The sequence below is a fragment of the Crocuta crocuta genome, unplaced genomic scaffold (genome assembly GCF_008692635.1).
Source record: "Crocuta crocuta isolate KB4526 unplaced genomic scaffold, BGI_CrCroc_1.0 scaffold266, whole genome shotgun sequence".
NCBI lineage: Eukaryota > Metazoa > Chordata > Mammalia > Carnivora > Hyaenidae > Crocuta > Crocuta crocuta.
This window is the reverse complement of record NW_027531005.1, coordinates 6,952,184-6,964,978: the sequence shown is the minus strand read 5'-3', so window position 1 is coordinate 6,964,978 and position 12,795 is coordinate 6,952,184. Positions and strand designations below refer to the sequence as shown.

The 12,795-nt window shown below is 51.9% G+C and overlaps 1 protein-coding gene across 4 annotated transcripts in view; it reads left to right on the top strand.

Annotated features, from left to right (window-relative positions):
* CCDC136 (coiled-coil domain containing 136) overlaps positions 1-12,333 on the top strand; it is a 26,768-nt gene extending 14,435 nt beyond the window's left edge. Inside the window, exons 11-17 of one of the 4 annotated variants that reach the window (XM_077770761.1) lie at positions 117-311; positions 807-1,034; positions 2,478-2,978; positions 3,315-3,536; positions 4,578-4,856; positions 5,545-5,844; positions 12,138-12,333. In XM_077770761.1, coding sequence (XP_077626887.1) covers positions 117-311; positions 807-1,034; positions 2,478-2,978; positions 3,315-3,536; positions 4,578-4,856; positions 5,545-5,844; positions 12,138-12,248 — 1,836 coding nt within the window. In that variant the 3' untranslated portion in view covers positions 12,249-12,333. The other 3 variants (XM_077770762.1, XM_077770763.1, XM_077770764.1) reach the window with 3 other exon arrangements.
* Positions 12,334-12,795: the final 462 nt, after the last annotated feature.

The window sequence follows — 12,795 nt, the reverse complement described above, 5'->3', positions numbered from 1 at the left end:
GGGGACTGAGCAGGGAGGGAGCCCCTGGCAAGCCACTAGAGGCAGGAGGGCACAGACAGCGCTGAGAAGTGCCTCTGCGTAACCAACCACCGTCCACACCCGCCCCCCCCCCACAGTGTGACACCCTGCTGTCCAGACTGACAGGACTGCAGGAGCAGTACCAGGCCAGCCAGAAGGAGGTGGGCCAGCTGCAGGTGGAGCAGTGCGAGCTCCTGGAGGAGCAGAGGAGGATGCAGGAGGAGCAGGGCCAGCTGCAGGAGGAGCTGCACAGGCTCACGTTCCCGCTCCCCAAAGCTGGCCTCTTCCAGAAGGTAACCCCAGCCAGGGAACGGCTGCTCGCCATGGAGAGGCTGCTCTGAGAAGCATCCCAGGTGTGACTGTACTTGGGAAAAATAACAGGGTGGGGACCGGACCTTCTCTTTTCTGAATCAGCCACTCCTTCCTTTGGCACCGATCTCTTCAAACCAAAAAGTTCACTGTAGCTGATTAGGGTTTTAAATCTTAAAATACGTACTGTACCCTGAAATCCATCCAGCTTTCTATTTAGATTTTTAGTCCATCTGGAGAAAATGTACTCCGAGTGCACCCTGTAAACTACAGAATACCTACAGACCTAGGAGATCGTGACTACTCAGCCGGCAGATCTCCATAGAAAAACCACCCCCTCACCCCGACCCCGTCCCAGATGGCTGCTCAGAGCCAACCCAGAGACTCCCAAGGGAGGGGTCCCCAGCAGGAAGGAGGCCTGGGTCTTCCCATGTGGCCCCCACAGTTCCTGCCCGCTTCCTTCCCACTCCACCTCACAGAGTCAGGAGCTACTCACAAAGTTACAAGACCTGTGTGAGCTACAGGTGCTCTACCAAGGTATGCAGGAAGAGCAGAAAATACTGGTACAGAATCAAGAACGCGTGCTCAAAGAACAGTCATACCTGCATGAAGAGCTGCATCTTTTCAAAGAGGCTCGTTTCCAGGAAGTGTTGGGGAATCCCGAGAATTCCAAATCGTCTAAGTCCTCCAAGTGCGGTCCTAACAAGGTAACCAGAAGAAGAGGCAGGGGGACAGTTCCGGGGACAATAGCACGGTAGGGAAGAGGGTTTCGTGGAAGGGTCAGAGTTAGGAAGGCCTCTTCAGCCAGGAGTAAGGGTGAGACTGAGGCCCTGCCCTTCTTCAGCCATGACCACCCATAGGCTCATTAAGCTGTGGTTTTAGCTATGGCCTGAGGACCTCAGTCAGATACATGCCCAATGGAAGCTCTGTGAACACGGAGAACCGGGTGACCCGGGAATCTAAGTGTCTGATAATTTGATGCAGCCCCTTCAACATATCATCTTCCAGATTTATAGTATCAGTTGAGTGTCTGGATTCCGTGGGACTGACTCTAAGCGTGTCATCCTTTTCTTATAAGGTAGTTGATAATTGAGTGGTACACTTTTCAGTGACCAAAACCTATGTTCGTATTCTACATGAGACACATCTGGAGCCATTCATTTCTGAGGGAAGAATTCCTAGCATGTGGCATTTTTGCTACAGGCCACACTGTCTTCATTAGAACTTTGGTAGCAGTAACAGCCACGTCAAGGGGGGTCAGACTAAAGAATCCTTGCATCTCAAGCGCCAGGAAGGGGTCATGCCTCTGAGATTGCTTGCACTGGTGGAGATTTCCACATAAGTCTATTCAGGATTAAGAGATGCATTTGGTCTGAGGTCTCAGGGTGGGCAAGGAAGAGCAGGTAGACAGTTTCAATTTAGGGTAGATTTGTTCATCCAAATATTAGCCCAGATCTGGAGACCAAGGGAATTGCAGAAGTCCCAACTGAGATTTGGTCAGATTTCTAGAGGCATCAGATTTCGGCCTGGAAAACACAGAGACCAGGAACCAGGTATAAAATATTTCCTTAACTGATCAGATCTCAGCCTGAGCATTTGCAGCCAAGAAGCCAGGCCCAGAGGGCCTGGGAAACACACCCAGAGGCCAGATTCAGAATTGGGGCAGGAGGTGCAGGGACCTGTAGTGAGACCTTAATTCCAGGTCCACATCTTCTGAGGGAGGAATTAATTCTTTGTAGGCTCAATTCAAGGCCAGGGCTGATTTTAGAAGTGGGGGCAGGGGAGGGGATTGAGCCCCAAGATCAGGATAATGGGTATATCCTGACTGAGAAGAGGGTAGGGTAGGGAGCCTGAGTGTTCCTGATACCCACTCAGCTGCAGGGAGAGTTTGGAAACCACAGTTTTGAAACTAGCAGAGACAGGAGCCTGGAAATCCCAGAGTAGCTGGCCTGGGAGGACTTTCCCCCAAGGAGCAAGAAACTGACACCTGCCAGGAGCCGTGGGCTATCGCAGACTTAGGCTGTGGGGAGACAAGTGTGGGTGTGCAGGTCTCTGAAGTGTGTTCTCAGACGTCTGCCCCAGGAGGGGCGCAGCTAGAAGGACAGCAGGGTCTGGAGTAATGATGATGTCTCCCCACCCACTCCTGGCAGTCCAAGATGATCATCACCCAGATACAGGCTCTGCAGGTGCTGTACAAGGGCACTGAGACCGAGCAGGAGCTACTGCAGCAGGAGCAGGGCAGGCTCCTCGAGGAGCGGAAGAGGCTGCAGGCGGACTTGCAGCTCTGCCTGGAAGAAATGCAGCTGCTCCAAGTGCAGTCCCCTTGCATAAAAATGAGCCTTGAGTCCTACAAGAAGTCCTACGGCAGCATAGCCGCCAGCAACGAGAGCTATCGTAAGAGCTATAGTAGCAGCGTCGATGACAGTGAGAGCTATCACAAGAGTTACGGCAGCACCCAGGCCAGTGATGAGAGCTTTCTCAAGAGCTATGAGAGCAGCACCAGTACCCACGAGACCTGTGGCAGGAATTGCAGCAGCAGCAGCAGCGTCACCTACAAGAAGAGTTACGGGAGCAGCAGTAGCTCGGACACCTATTACAAGAGTTACGGCAGCAGCGCTGACGATGAGCCTGCTGAGCCTGAAGACATAGAGGTAAAAGTAGCCAGATGAGAGGTCAGACAGGGGTGGAAGGCTCTTGTCTTATTAGGAGATAGGTCAGCGGGGAAGGGTGCAAGAAGTGAGGTGGGCAGCGGGGTCGGAGGTGCGCTGGGCAACTCACTGGAGATGAATGAGGCACTCCGTCTGTCTGATACGGGTATGCTCCCATCACAGTGCTGGTGCTTTATGGGAAGAAATATGGAATTCGCCCCAGGGCAGCTTCGGATCCTTGTGGCCATTATCCTGTGCCTGAGAAAGGGCCTAGCAAAGAGAGCGGGCGGAGGGCCAGTGCTTGCCAGGGTGCAGACATTACTCCCCCACCCTCCACAGCACTGTGAGGAGGTGGTCGCCAAGGTGTTGATCAAGCTGCAGGGAGTGCAGGCCATGTACCAGCTCAGCCAGGGGGAACACGACCAGCTGCAAGAGCGGATGAAGAAGCTGCTGGAACAACAGAAAGAGCTGAAGGGAGAGCTGGATGCCTGTGAAAAGGAATTCAAGGAGTGCATGGAAAGCCTCGAGAAGCCTGTTGCCTCCTCAAATGACAAGAACGAGGTAACGGCTATCTGGGAGGCAAGGTTTCTTCTAGGAGCCCCTAGAGTCAGAGGAGGTCGTAGGTCACAGCCATTTTGGAGAGGCTGAGGAAAGATTGCCAGGAGCTCACTGCTCACTCTTCTTGGTCAGAGGAACGGAGCAAGGACTGAGTCCCAGGAGGCTGGGCAGTCCCCCGCGTCACTGATGGGTGTTCCTCAGGTGCTCACTGTCCTGGGATTTACTCATCACCAGGAATCTCCGAATAACTTTTTTTCCTTTTGCCACGCTTCTCCTTTGCTGGGTCCCAGAGCACTTCTATAGAGTTGCATTTTTTTTCACCTTGAGTTATTTTTGAGTGTATTTGTCTTGTCTCTTCAACTGGAATGTGAGCACCTCGAGGGCAAAGCCGTGCTTCCTCTTGGATCTCTTTTAATGCCAGGAAGGGTGCCCTGCATCCATGAGGGTTGGGACAGAAGGCAGCATTTCTGCCCTAGAGCCGTCCACAGCCCAGCGGCGCTCGCCTTGTGTGCGTGGGAGAGTTCGGAGAGCAAGCCACATGTGGGCCTAGGCTGCTTAGCATTGGCTCCTACCAAGGAGCCTGTGATGCCAGAAGTCGGGAAAGACAAAGCCAGAGATTAGGGAGCAGGGCTGGAATTTGCCTCTGATTCCAGGGCAAGGTCCTGGAGTCCATGTATACTCCCAGCAGTAGACAACACAGTTTTTGGGCAGCTGTACCTATCAGAGAATTGCTTGAGTGAAGCAGGTGTCAATAATAAAGCCTTGAGGCTCAGAAGGGCTAGGCCTGTAGCTATTTCCCAGACAGGTCACAGTAAAAACATAATTTAAATCCTTTTTTGATGACGTTAGAGGTAACTCATCAGGGCCTCAGTTAAAGAGAAACCATTTGTGGAACCGCTTTAGAGGCTCGCATTGCGCAGCTTAGTGCGTCCTCTCCTGTCTGCTTCCCCATGGGCCTTAGCAGGGCAGCGTCGGAGGCCCAGGCAGGGCCCCGGCCCGCAGAGTGGGCGGGGCTGTGGGTGACTGGCGCTCCGCCCCTCGCAGATCAAAGAGCTGCAGGCCAAGCTGCGGGAGCTGCAGCTGCAGTACCAGGCCAGCATGGACGAGCAGGGGCGGCTTCTGGCTGTGCAGGAGCAGCTGGAGGGGCAGCTGCAGTGCTGCCAGGAGGAGCTGCGCCAGCTCAAGGAGAAGTCCTCTGTCACCACAGACGGCAAGGGGGAAAATGGCAATAAGAATATGAACAAAAACGCCAACGGGGTTCAAAATAAAAAGGTGACCAGACCAAGCCTGGACGGCTCTGAATACAGCTATGAGAACGGGAAGGTGAGTGATAACCTTAGTGCAGATAAGCAGAGATCTGGGGAAGAAGAATCGTCTCCACCACCATTTCAGCCAGGTGAGGTATTTGTAGAGAAGCTGCTGGTCTCTCTGATGTGTTAAGAGTAGTTCCCTGTTGGTGGCAGTTGGGCTCTCCCTTTTCCAGTGAGGTTTTTTAAGGGGAGTGGAATACAGACTGCTTCTACCCGGAGGCACAGCCCCAGAGGCCCATCACCCGGAGGATGGAGGATGGACGACTGCTCCAGGGAGCTCAGCCCAGTTTCCTGGGGCCCCTTTTCCTCGGTTACGTGCAGAAGAGTGGGACCAAATGGGTGAAGAGAGAGAGGAATTTATTCAGAGCAGTTGTAAATAAGTGAGAGAGGATTGGGCAAAATAGGAGTCGCAGTCGCCCCGCAGGGGTAGGAAGTAGCAGTTGAGGTGCGGAGCTCAGGAATGTCCCTCTGATAGCCGTCTGAAATGGCCAGTGGCCAGATGGCTGCGTGGGCCCCAAGGCCGGGCGTGACTGCCCCCCACACTGTGCGCGGGGAGAGACCCAGTACCGGAACGCGGGGCTGCCTGCCCACCGTGCCATGCTGGGAAGCGGAGTGCTCTTGAGATAGCCCAGCTTGGTCATGAAGGTAGTCATCTTCGCAGGTGACCGCAGCCCCCATCCCGCCCTGCCTCCACCCCGCAGAGTCCGGAGGTGGTGCTGTACTACAAGGCCAGCCACACGAATTTAGATAGTGTAACCAAGGAGGAAACGGAGAAGGGAAAGAAGGAAATCAGAGAGGAGACGAAGCACAAGTCCCGGGAGGACGAAGCTTCTGAGGCATCAGGCCCTGCAGAGATGAAGTCCGCAGAAGATAAAGAGGGGCCTTCTGAAGAGTCCCAGGAGCAGGAGGGCAAGGCGGAAGACGACAAAGGCGTGCGTGACGGCGCTTGCCCTGAAGCTTCGGAGGGAAACAACCCCCTCAAGCTTTCTGAGAGCAAAAAGGTAACCGCAGTCCAAGACTGGATCAAGTGGGAAGTGGGCTCCCGGGCTCCAGGGCGCTGGTGTGGAGGGTGACCCAGCCGGAGGACGGAGGACGGACTCCCGCAGGAGGAGAGGCCGCACGCCCTGAGGCGTGGCGCTGGGGGAGAGTGGGGACGGAGCCCGGCAGTGGCGGAGATGGCCTCTCTGCGGGAATCGGCGGCCTGAGACCCATTTGCTGTGGACCTGTGTCCCGGAAATCCCTGTTCTGGGAACCAGGGTGGGGTCACTGCAGCCTGACCTCCTTTCATTTATGTGGTAGCTCTTGTTCCTCACATCAGGAGGGCTCTTCAGCCCTCAACTGGCGCTGCACTGAGGACACAGTGTGCGGTGTTCAGGCTATTTGTCAGCGTGTCGCTCTGTCCTGCTTCCCCAAGGTGCCCTATTAGGTTGGCCTTTGTTGTTGCTGTTAGGGATGTGGGGAGGCTGGTGTTGCTTGTGGGCTCTGTATATCACAGGGTATGAGGAAGGGAGCTGGGGGTGGTCAGAAGTAGTTGAATGTTTCAGTCCATACAGCAGGGGCATTGACCAGTCTGAGGAAGAGCAGCTGGAGCCCTAACCCTTTACACGCTAGATCTTGAGCGGTTGGGATGGGAGTTTCCTGAGTAGCTTACCAACTGTACAAAGTAACTACTGGTACATTTGTACAGGTATGTACCAGCTGAATTCCTGCCCTGGTTGAGGTTAACTGGGGGCTCTGATTCCTTGAAGAGTGACTACTTCCTGAATAAGTCCTCGGTTTACACTACAGGCTCTTTCTCTCTCTCTAAATGCAGGGGAAGAAAATAAGTCTCTTGTGGTGGGATATCCCCAGTCAGGTCTAAGGCTACCTGGAATTTTCTGGTAGCTCAGTCTGCAGCACTGGCTGAGGATCCAGCATGCAGTTCTCTGCATGCCAGAGGACCGTCACTTAGGATGTAAAAAGTAGGAGCGACCACATTCTCTTCTCCAGTGTTCTGTGTCTTTGAATTCATCGTATTCTACCACATGATGGGTCAGAGCCTCCTAGATTTTCTTGTCTTGGGTGCCACATCTCTAAACGCCAAACCAGATTCTTGTACTTCAAAGTCGAGCACATTCCTCGGGTCTACATATGGAGGTATCCCTCTGCCTTGCAGGTCCTGCATCTTTTGCAGGCAGATCTAATGGCATGTGTGTTACTACCTGCAAATTCACTTTCTCTCTGGAAGACTGTTGCAAAGAACTAACACTCTTCCATTGTTAGCCTGTTTTCGTGCATTTTGTCTCCCAACAACAGCATTAGACTCCTAGAGGGTCATAGGGACCAGAGCCCAGAACGTTGAGACTTGGTGGAGAGCAGCCAGAACGTGCAGCCTCACAAAGGGACAGGTGGCCTGACAGGAGACTGGCTCTTCCCTGAGTGACCTAGGAGAAGTATACGTCCTCCTCATCTGGAGAGCCCCGCTTTACTCTCGGAGCTTCACTTTTCCAGAGTTACTGACCTGCAAGAAGGTCTAGGGCAGATAACCCCTGCTTGCCAAGATGTGAGAGGGGTATGAGGAGCCAGGACCCTGGCCCCACCGCCTGATTTGGACCTCAGCAGCTGCTTAACCCATTCAGGTTTGCATCTTCCGCAGGCTGCCAGTGGGAAGAACCAGGCCCGGGCGCAGAGAAGAGATGCGGCTGCCCTCACTGCCTGTTTAACCTCTTGATCTCTTTCTCTTTTCCCTTTGTTTTCTCATCTTCATTATCCGTTGGATTCATATGTTTATGTCTTTTTATACCACCCCTCACCTCCTGGCCTCTCCTCGTGCTTCCTTCTCATTTGATATGTTGCAGCCATCCCCTGCCCCCGAGCCCCCCATCTTCTCCTTGCCTCTTGTAGGCCTGGTGGTCATATCGGCTTTGCTCTGGTGCTGGTGGGCCGAGACGTCGTCCTAATACAGGTACTGGTATCGAGTCCTCTCCTTCTGAGGGGTAGACGGGGGGTGCAGATTGCCCTGGCCTCTCCTCTTTCCTTTTTCTCTTGCTCGCTTGCTTCTTGCTTTAGCCATATGACAACAGGATACTCAGGGCTGGGTTTGCGCCCTGGCTTCTCCTTGGGCTACTGCAAAGCCCGCAGCATCTCTAAGCACGGGCATGTCTTCCTAACACCCAGCGAGTGGCAATGCATACTGCTGACGTGGTTTGACTTTCTGTTTCCTGGCTGGGAAAACTTTGGGTGATTCCAGCGCTATTGCCACTTTCAAAAATGCCTGACAACTTCTGATGAGCTGATGTCTGTCTGCAAGGCTGACCCGAGTGCTCTTTGTCTTTGTTTTGCCCCAGAGTCAAGCTCTCACTGCTGTCACCACCCAGGACGGCAAATTAAGGAATTGCTGCCTCCCCCATTGGGTGAGAGAGGAATTCTAGAGAGCTGTGACCAACCCAACCCTAATCCTAACCCCCTGCTGAGGGGCATTTGGAGGAGGGCAGCCTCAATTTGTCCTTCACACTTGGTGAACACAGAACAGAACCCTCTACCCTATCATGTACTTTCTACCGAGAAGCTGTCTGGTTTGGGACTTCTGGTCTTCAGAAAAATCAGAACAAGAATGCCAGGAAATGTTTTATAGTTCTCTCTTCATCCCTTTTAGGGGCCAGATTCTATTGTAATTGGCTTCCCAAGCCAGGCTTTTTGGAGAGAAAGTGGTACTGGCGAAAAGAATGAGGTGCGAGTATTCTCAGGGCACCAAGGCTGACATATTCTGGGCACCTTCCACTTGGCCGCGATCCCTGTAATCTAGTCTGTCAACAGGATACCAAATTTAGGAGACAGAGTGTGGTCTTGGGGCCCAAGGTATAGCCCTAGGGTTCCACCTGTCTTTAGAACCCATCAGTTGTTCTCTCCTGGTCTGTTCTGGTTCCTTTCTCCTGCTCCCCTCCCCTCTCCCCCGTCACTGCCCCCTCCCCTCACTCCTGTAAATGGAGTGGAGCTGGTTTAATGCAGAAGTTGGGGGAGCAGCTGAAACATACGTGAGCAGCTGAAACGTACGTCGGTAGCACTTTTCTCCTTCCTTTTCCCCTTAGGTTTTCTACTCTTTTTCCTTTCTCCTTTCTCTTCTTTAAGGCACGCCAGTTACTCTCTCCTTTAGTGACAGGGTCTCTCCCTATGCCTGTTCTCCCTCTGTCCACATCCAGATTTCTCAGTCCCTCGGGGAGGAGACCCAAAGCCTCAGCCGTAGCCTTTCTCCTCCTCAGCAGGGCTCAGGCAGAGTGAGCGGAAGGGGGTCCAGGGTCGGGGTGTTCGTGGGGAGCCTGGCTGTGCCTCACTCTGCAGCTCTCCATCCAGGAACTGAGTGTAGTTCTGTGGAAAGTGTGGTGGATGGGCAGTCAGAGCCCCTGGCCAGGTCTGCCTCTGCCTCTTACCACTTAGTCCCAGGAGGCAAAATGTATAATCAGAATGTTAATTTCTTCAACTACAAGCAAAGGATAGTGAAACCTCTGCCTTCCTAATGTGAGGATCACCTGAGTTCATGTTTATGAAAGCATTTCATAAATGATAAAACACCACAGAAATCATTTAAGAAGAACACACGCTTTACCATCATACATGCTCTGGTCCAGGCACCGTTCTAATTACCTTACATACATTAACTCATTTAATCTTTGCAACAGCCCAACGAGGTAGCTTTTATTATTTTATATGTAATGAAACTAAGGCATAGAGAGGTCAAGTAATACAGCCAGCGAGTTGTGAATTGGATTCTAAGGACTGATAGTAGCAACGATAAAATTCCAGTCCCGCTCTCCCCCTCTTACCATCTCTCCTCATTGTGAGCAGTAATTAGAAAGCCCTCACACTCGTCTTCACACAGCTTCCAATTGCATTAGCTCTCTTGACAACTAGTATCAAACCTTGTCGACTTCCTGTGCATGTTGTTTACAAAGCTCCTTTGCCATGTTGCATATGCTAAGTATCCTCCTGCCATTCTCTACCTGTAGTTGATTTTTTGTATCTGAGGCAGAACTTTTTCTTCTTCGTTCCTATTAGGTATAGTCCACTGATGTAATCTGTGAAGTTTTTGGTTTTTTTGGTTTTGTTTTTTGAGACAGAGAGAATGCGCATGCACATGTGAGGGCAGGAAAGAGGCAGAGGGAGAGAGGGAGAGACGGGGGGGCGGGGGGGGGGAGAAAATCTTAAGCAGGTTCTATGCCCAGCATGGAACTTAATCTCACCACGTTGAGGTCATGACCTGAGCCCAAAAATCAAGAGTCATGTTCAACCAACTGAGCCACCCAGGTGCCCCTGTTTTTTCTTTTTTTTATTTAATCTTGACCCTGTAGTTTCAAATTCTCCCTTTCCCTGCCAGCTCCACACCCTCCTCAGGGGTGACCAGCCTGCCTCCACGTGTTCACACACATTAAAGATGAGGGCCGAGGGGCGCCTGGGTGGCTCAGTTNTGAGTGGTGTCTATCCAGGCTCTCTTTTATCTAGCTCCTTGGTCACTTAACAATGGGTCACACAGCAAACCGTGTGGGCACCCTACTCTTATTTCCTCCTCTTCTCTCCAAGATCATGGAAAATCTGTCAGACTTATCGATAAAGTCCAAAACCATTTGTCTGATCTGTCAACTTCGTAACGCAGCCTTGAAAGGAAAGCCTGACACGACTTACCAGCCCTCCACTCAGCCGGTCTGGAACTTGCCTCTGACTGGTGTAAAGGGTACCAGTTCACGTTTATGGTTCCAGCTCTGTCCTTCGAGAACATCAGACTGACGTTTTTATTTATTTTTATTTTTTAATGTTTTTATTTATTTTTGAGAGAAAGAAAGAGCATGCAAGTGGGGCAGGGGCAGAGAGAGAGAGGGACAGAGCATCTGAAGCGGGCTTCTGTGCAGAGAGCAGAGCGCCCAATGCGGGGCTGTGAGATCATGACCCGAGTCAACGTAGGACACTTAACTGACTGAGCCACCCAGGCACCCCCAGACTGACGTTTTTAGCAGTGTACATTAGTAAATAAGCATTTGAGCATGTAAATATTTTTCCTTTCCAGTTATTTTCTTTAAAAAAAAATTTTTTTAATGTTTGTTTTTGAGAGAGAGAGAGAGAGAGTGTGAGAGCATGCAGGGGAGGGCCAGAGAGAGAAGACACAGGATCCAAAGCAGGTTCCACGCTCTGAGCTGTCAGCACAGAGCCCGATATGGGGCTCTCGAACCCACAGTGAGATCATGACCTGAGCCTAAGTTGGATGCCTCACCAGCTGAGCCACCCAGGCGCTCCTCCAGTTATTTTCTTACATAAATTACTCTGTATACCCACTTCCAGCATTGTTTCACTTTCCATTTCATTTTTTCAGTTCTTTTTAGTAACTTTTTCTACAAATGTAGGAGATCTTTGCTCTTTATAATTGACTTAAAATCCTCTTCTTAGATCCATTATTCTCTGAGCAAATGCATTCCTTGGATCAATGGGCTATCCTCTGTTCTTACCTAAAACACCATATCTTCTCACACCATAGCTTATAACTCAAAACCCAAATTCTTTCAAGTAATATAGTAAGAAAAGGTAATAAAAACAGGAACTATTTCGCTAAGTATGTATTTTCTTGCCCAGGATTTCATGTTCCCTAAATGATGCTTTGTTGTCCCATGAATCAGCAGGATTTGCTATGGTCCTCGGAGTCCAGAAGCCTCAGCGCACGGGCACATGCTCAGGAAGTCAGTCAACACGCTGGTGACCGGGGCTGTGTTAAGGACCCTGGCATTTGCCTTCCAGGGCCAGTGACTGGCTTCCTTGAGTTTCCTCAAACCAACAGCGTTCTCTGCAAAAGGTCGGGGCTGCCTAAGAACCTCCTATTTGCGTACACTCCACAGTGTATTCTTTACTCCCTAACCCCCCACCCCCAAGTCTTATCGTTCCGACTGAGTTCATTTTGCCTGCATAAAGCCAATGAGGCATCGCTGCTTTCCCCAAAGGGCCCGATTTACCCTCTTTTTCTTGCCATGGCACTTGATTCTTTCTCACTGCCACCATCTGGATGCTCTTTGAAGTCTGGCTCCTGAGCTCGCTTCTACGCCTACGAGCGGGTCCTCTCCTCATTCCGTGGGACGTGAAGACACGAAGTCACCTCAGGTGACACGCGTAGCATTGTTCTGGGACTGGGACCACACTGTTCAGCCGTCACCCGGGAAGCGAGAGAGAGCCAGACCAGGAGGTTCCCGATGTCTCTCCAGCGCCACTAGGCAGGGGACTCTCTGGCTTAGGGAAGGGTTCAGAAGGCTGGGCACTCACCATTTGTCTTTGGTCCCCACAGAACATGTTTGGGATGTGGAAGCCTATCGTGTTCTTGGCTATCGCAGCTGTGGCTCTGTATGTGTTACCCAACATGCGACCGCAGGAGCCAGAGTTCTGCCTCATGGAGTGATGGCAGAGCTGGGCCAGCCGAGGGGGCAGATCCCCAGGGGCCACTACCCTCACACTGTGCCAGAGTCCCCTCCCCTCCCATGTGTCCCGTGTGTCCCCATCTCCTTAGCCTCAGTCACCCAGGCTGGAAAGGTTATGGGGAGCTGCTGGCTGCCGTCTCCTGCCTTGTATAAGAACCTGGGTTCCGTGTAATTAAATATCAACCTAATTACATGAGACTTTGTGGCTTTTTATTTGCGAAACACCTCACGACCCAAACAGCGGGTCCCCGTTAATGGGGTGCCTCCCATATGGATTGGGCTCCTGAATATGGTTTCTCACCCTACAGATGACCTCAGAGATGAGGGTGGCTCCTTGTGTTCCAGCCGAATCGCAGATGCATCGGTCTGCACATATAAACCCTACCTCCAGCAGCTCATCCGAGCACAGAGAAATGGAATGAGCTGGACAGTGTGTGAGGGGGGCCAGGTGACTTGCCCTTAGCTCCGTGCCCACACTCATCTGCTGTGAGAAGAGTGCCCTGAGAAGATCTGCGTATGAGCCTTCGT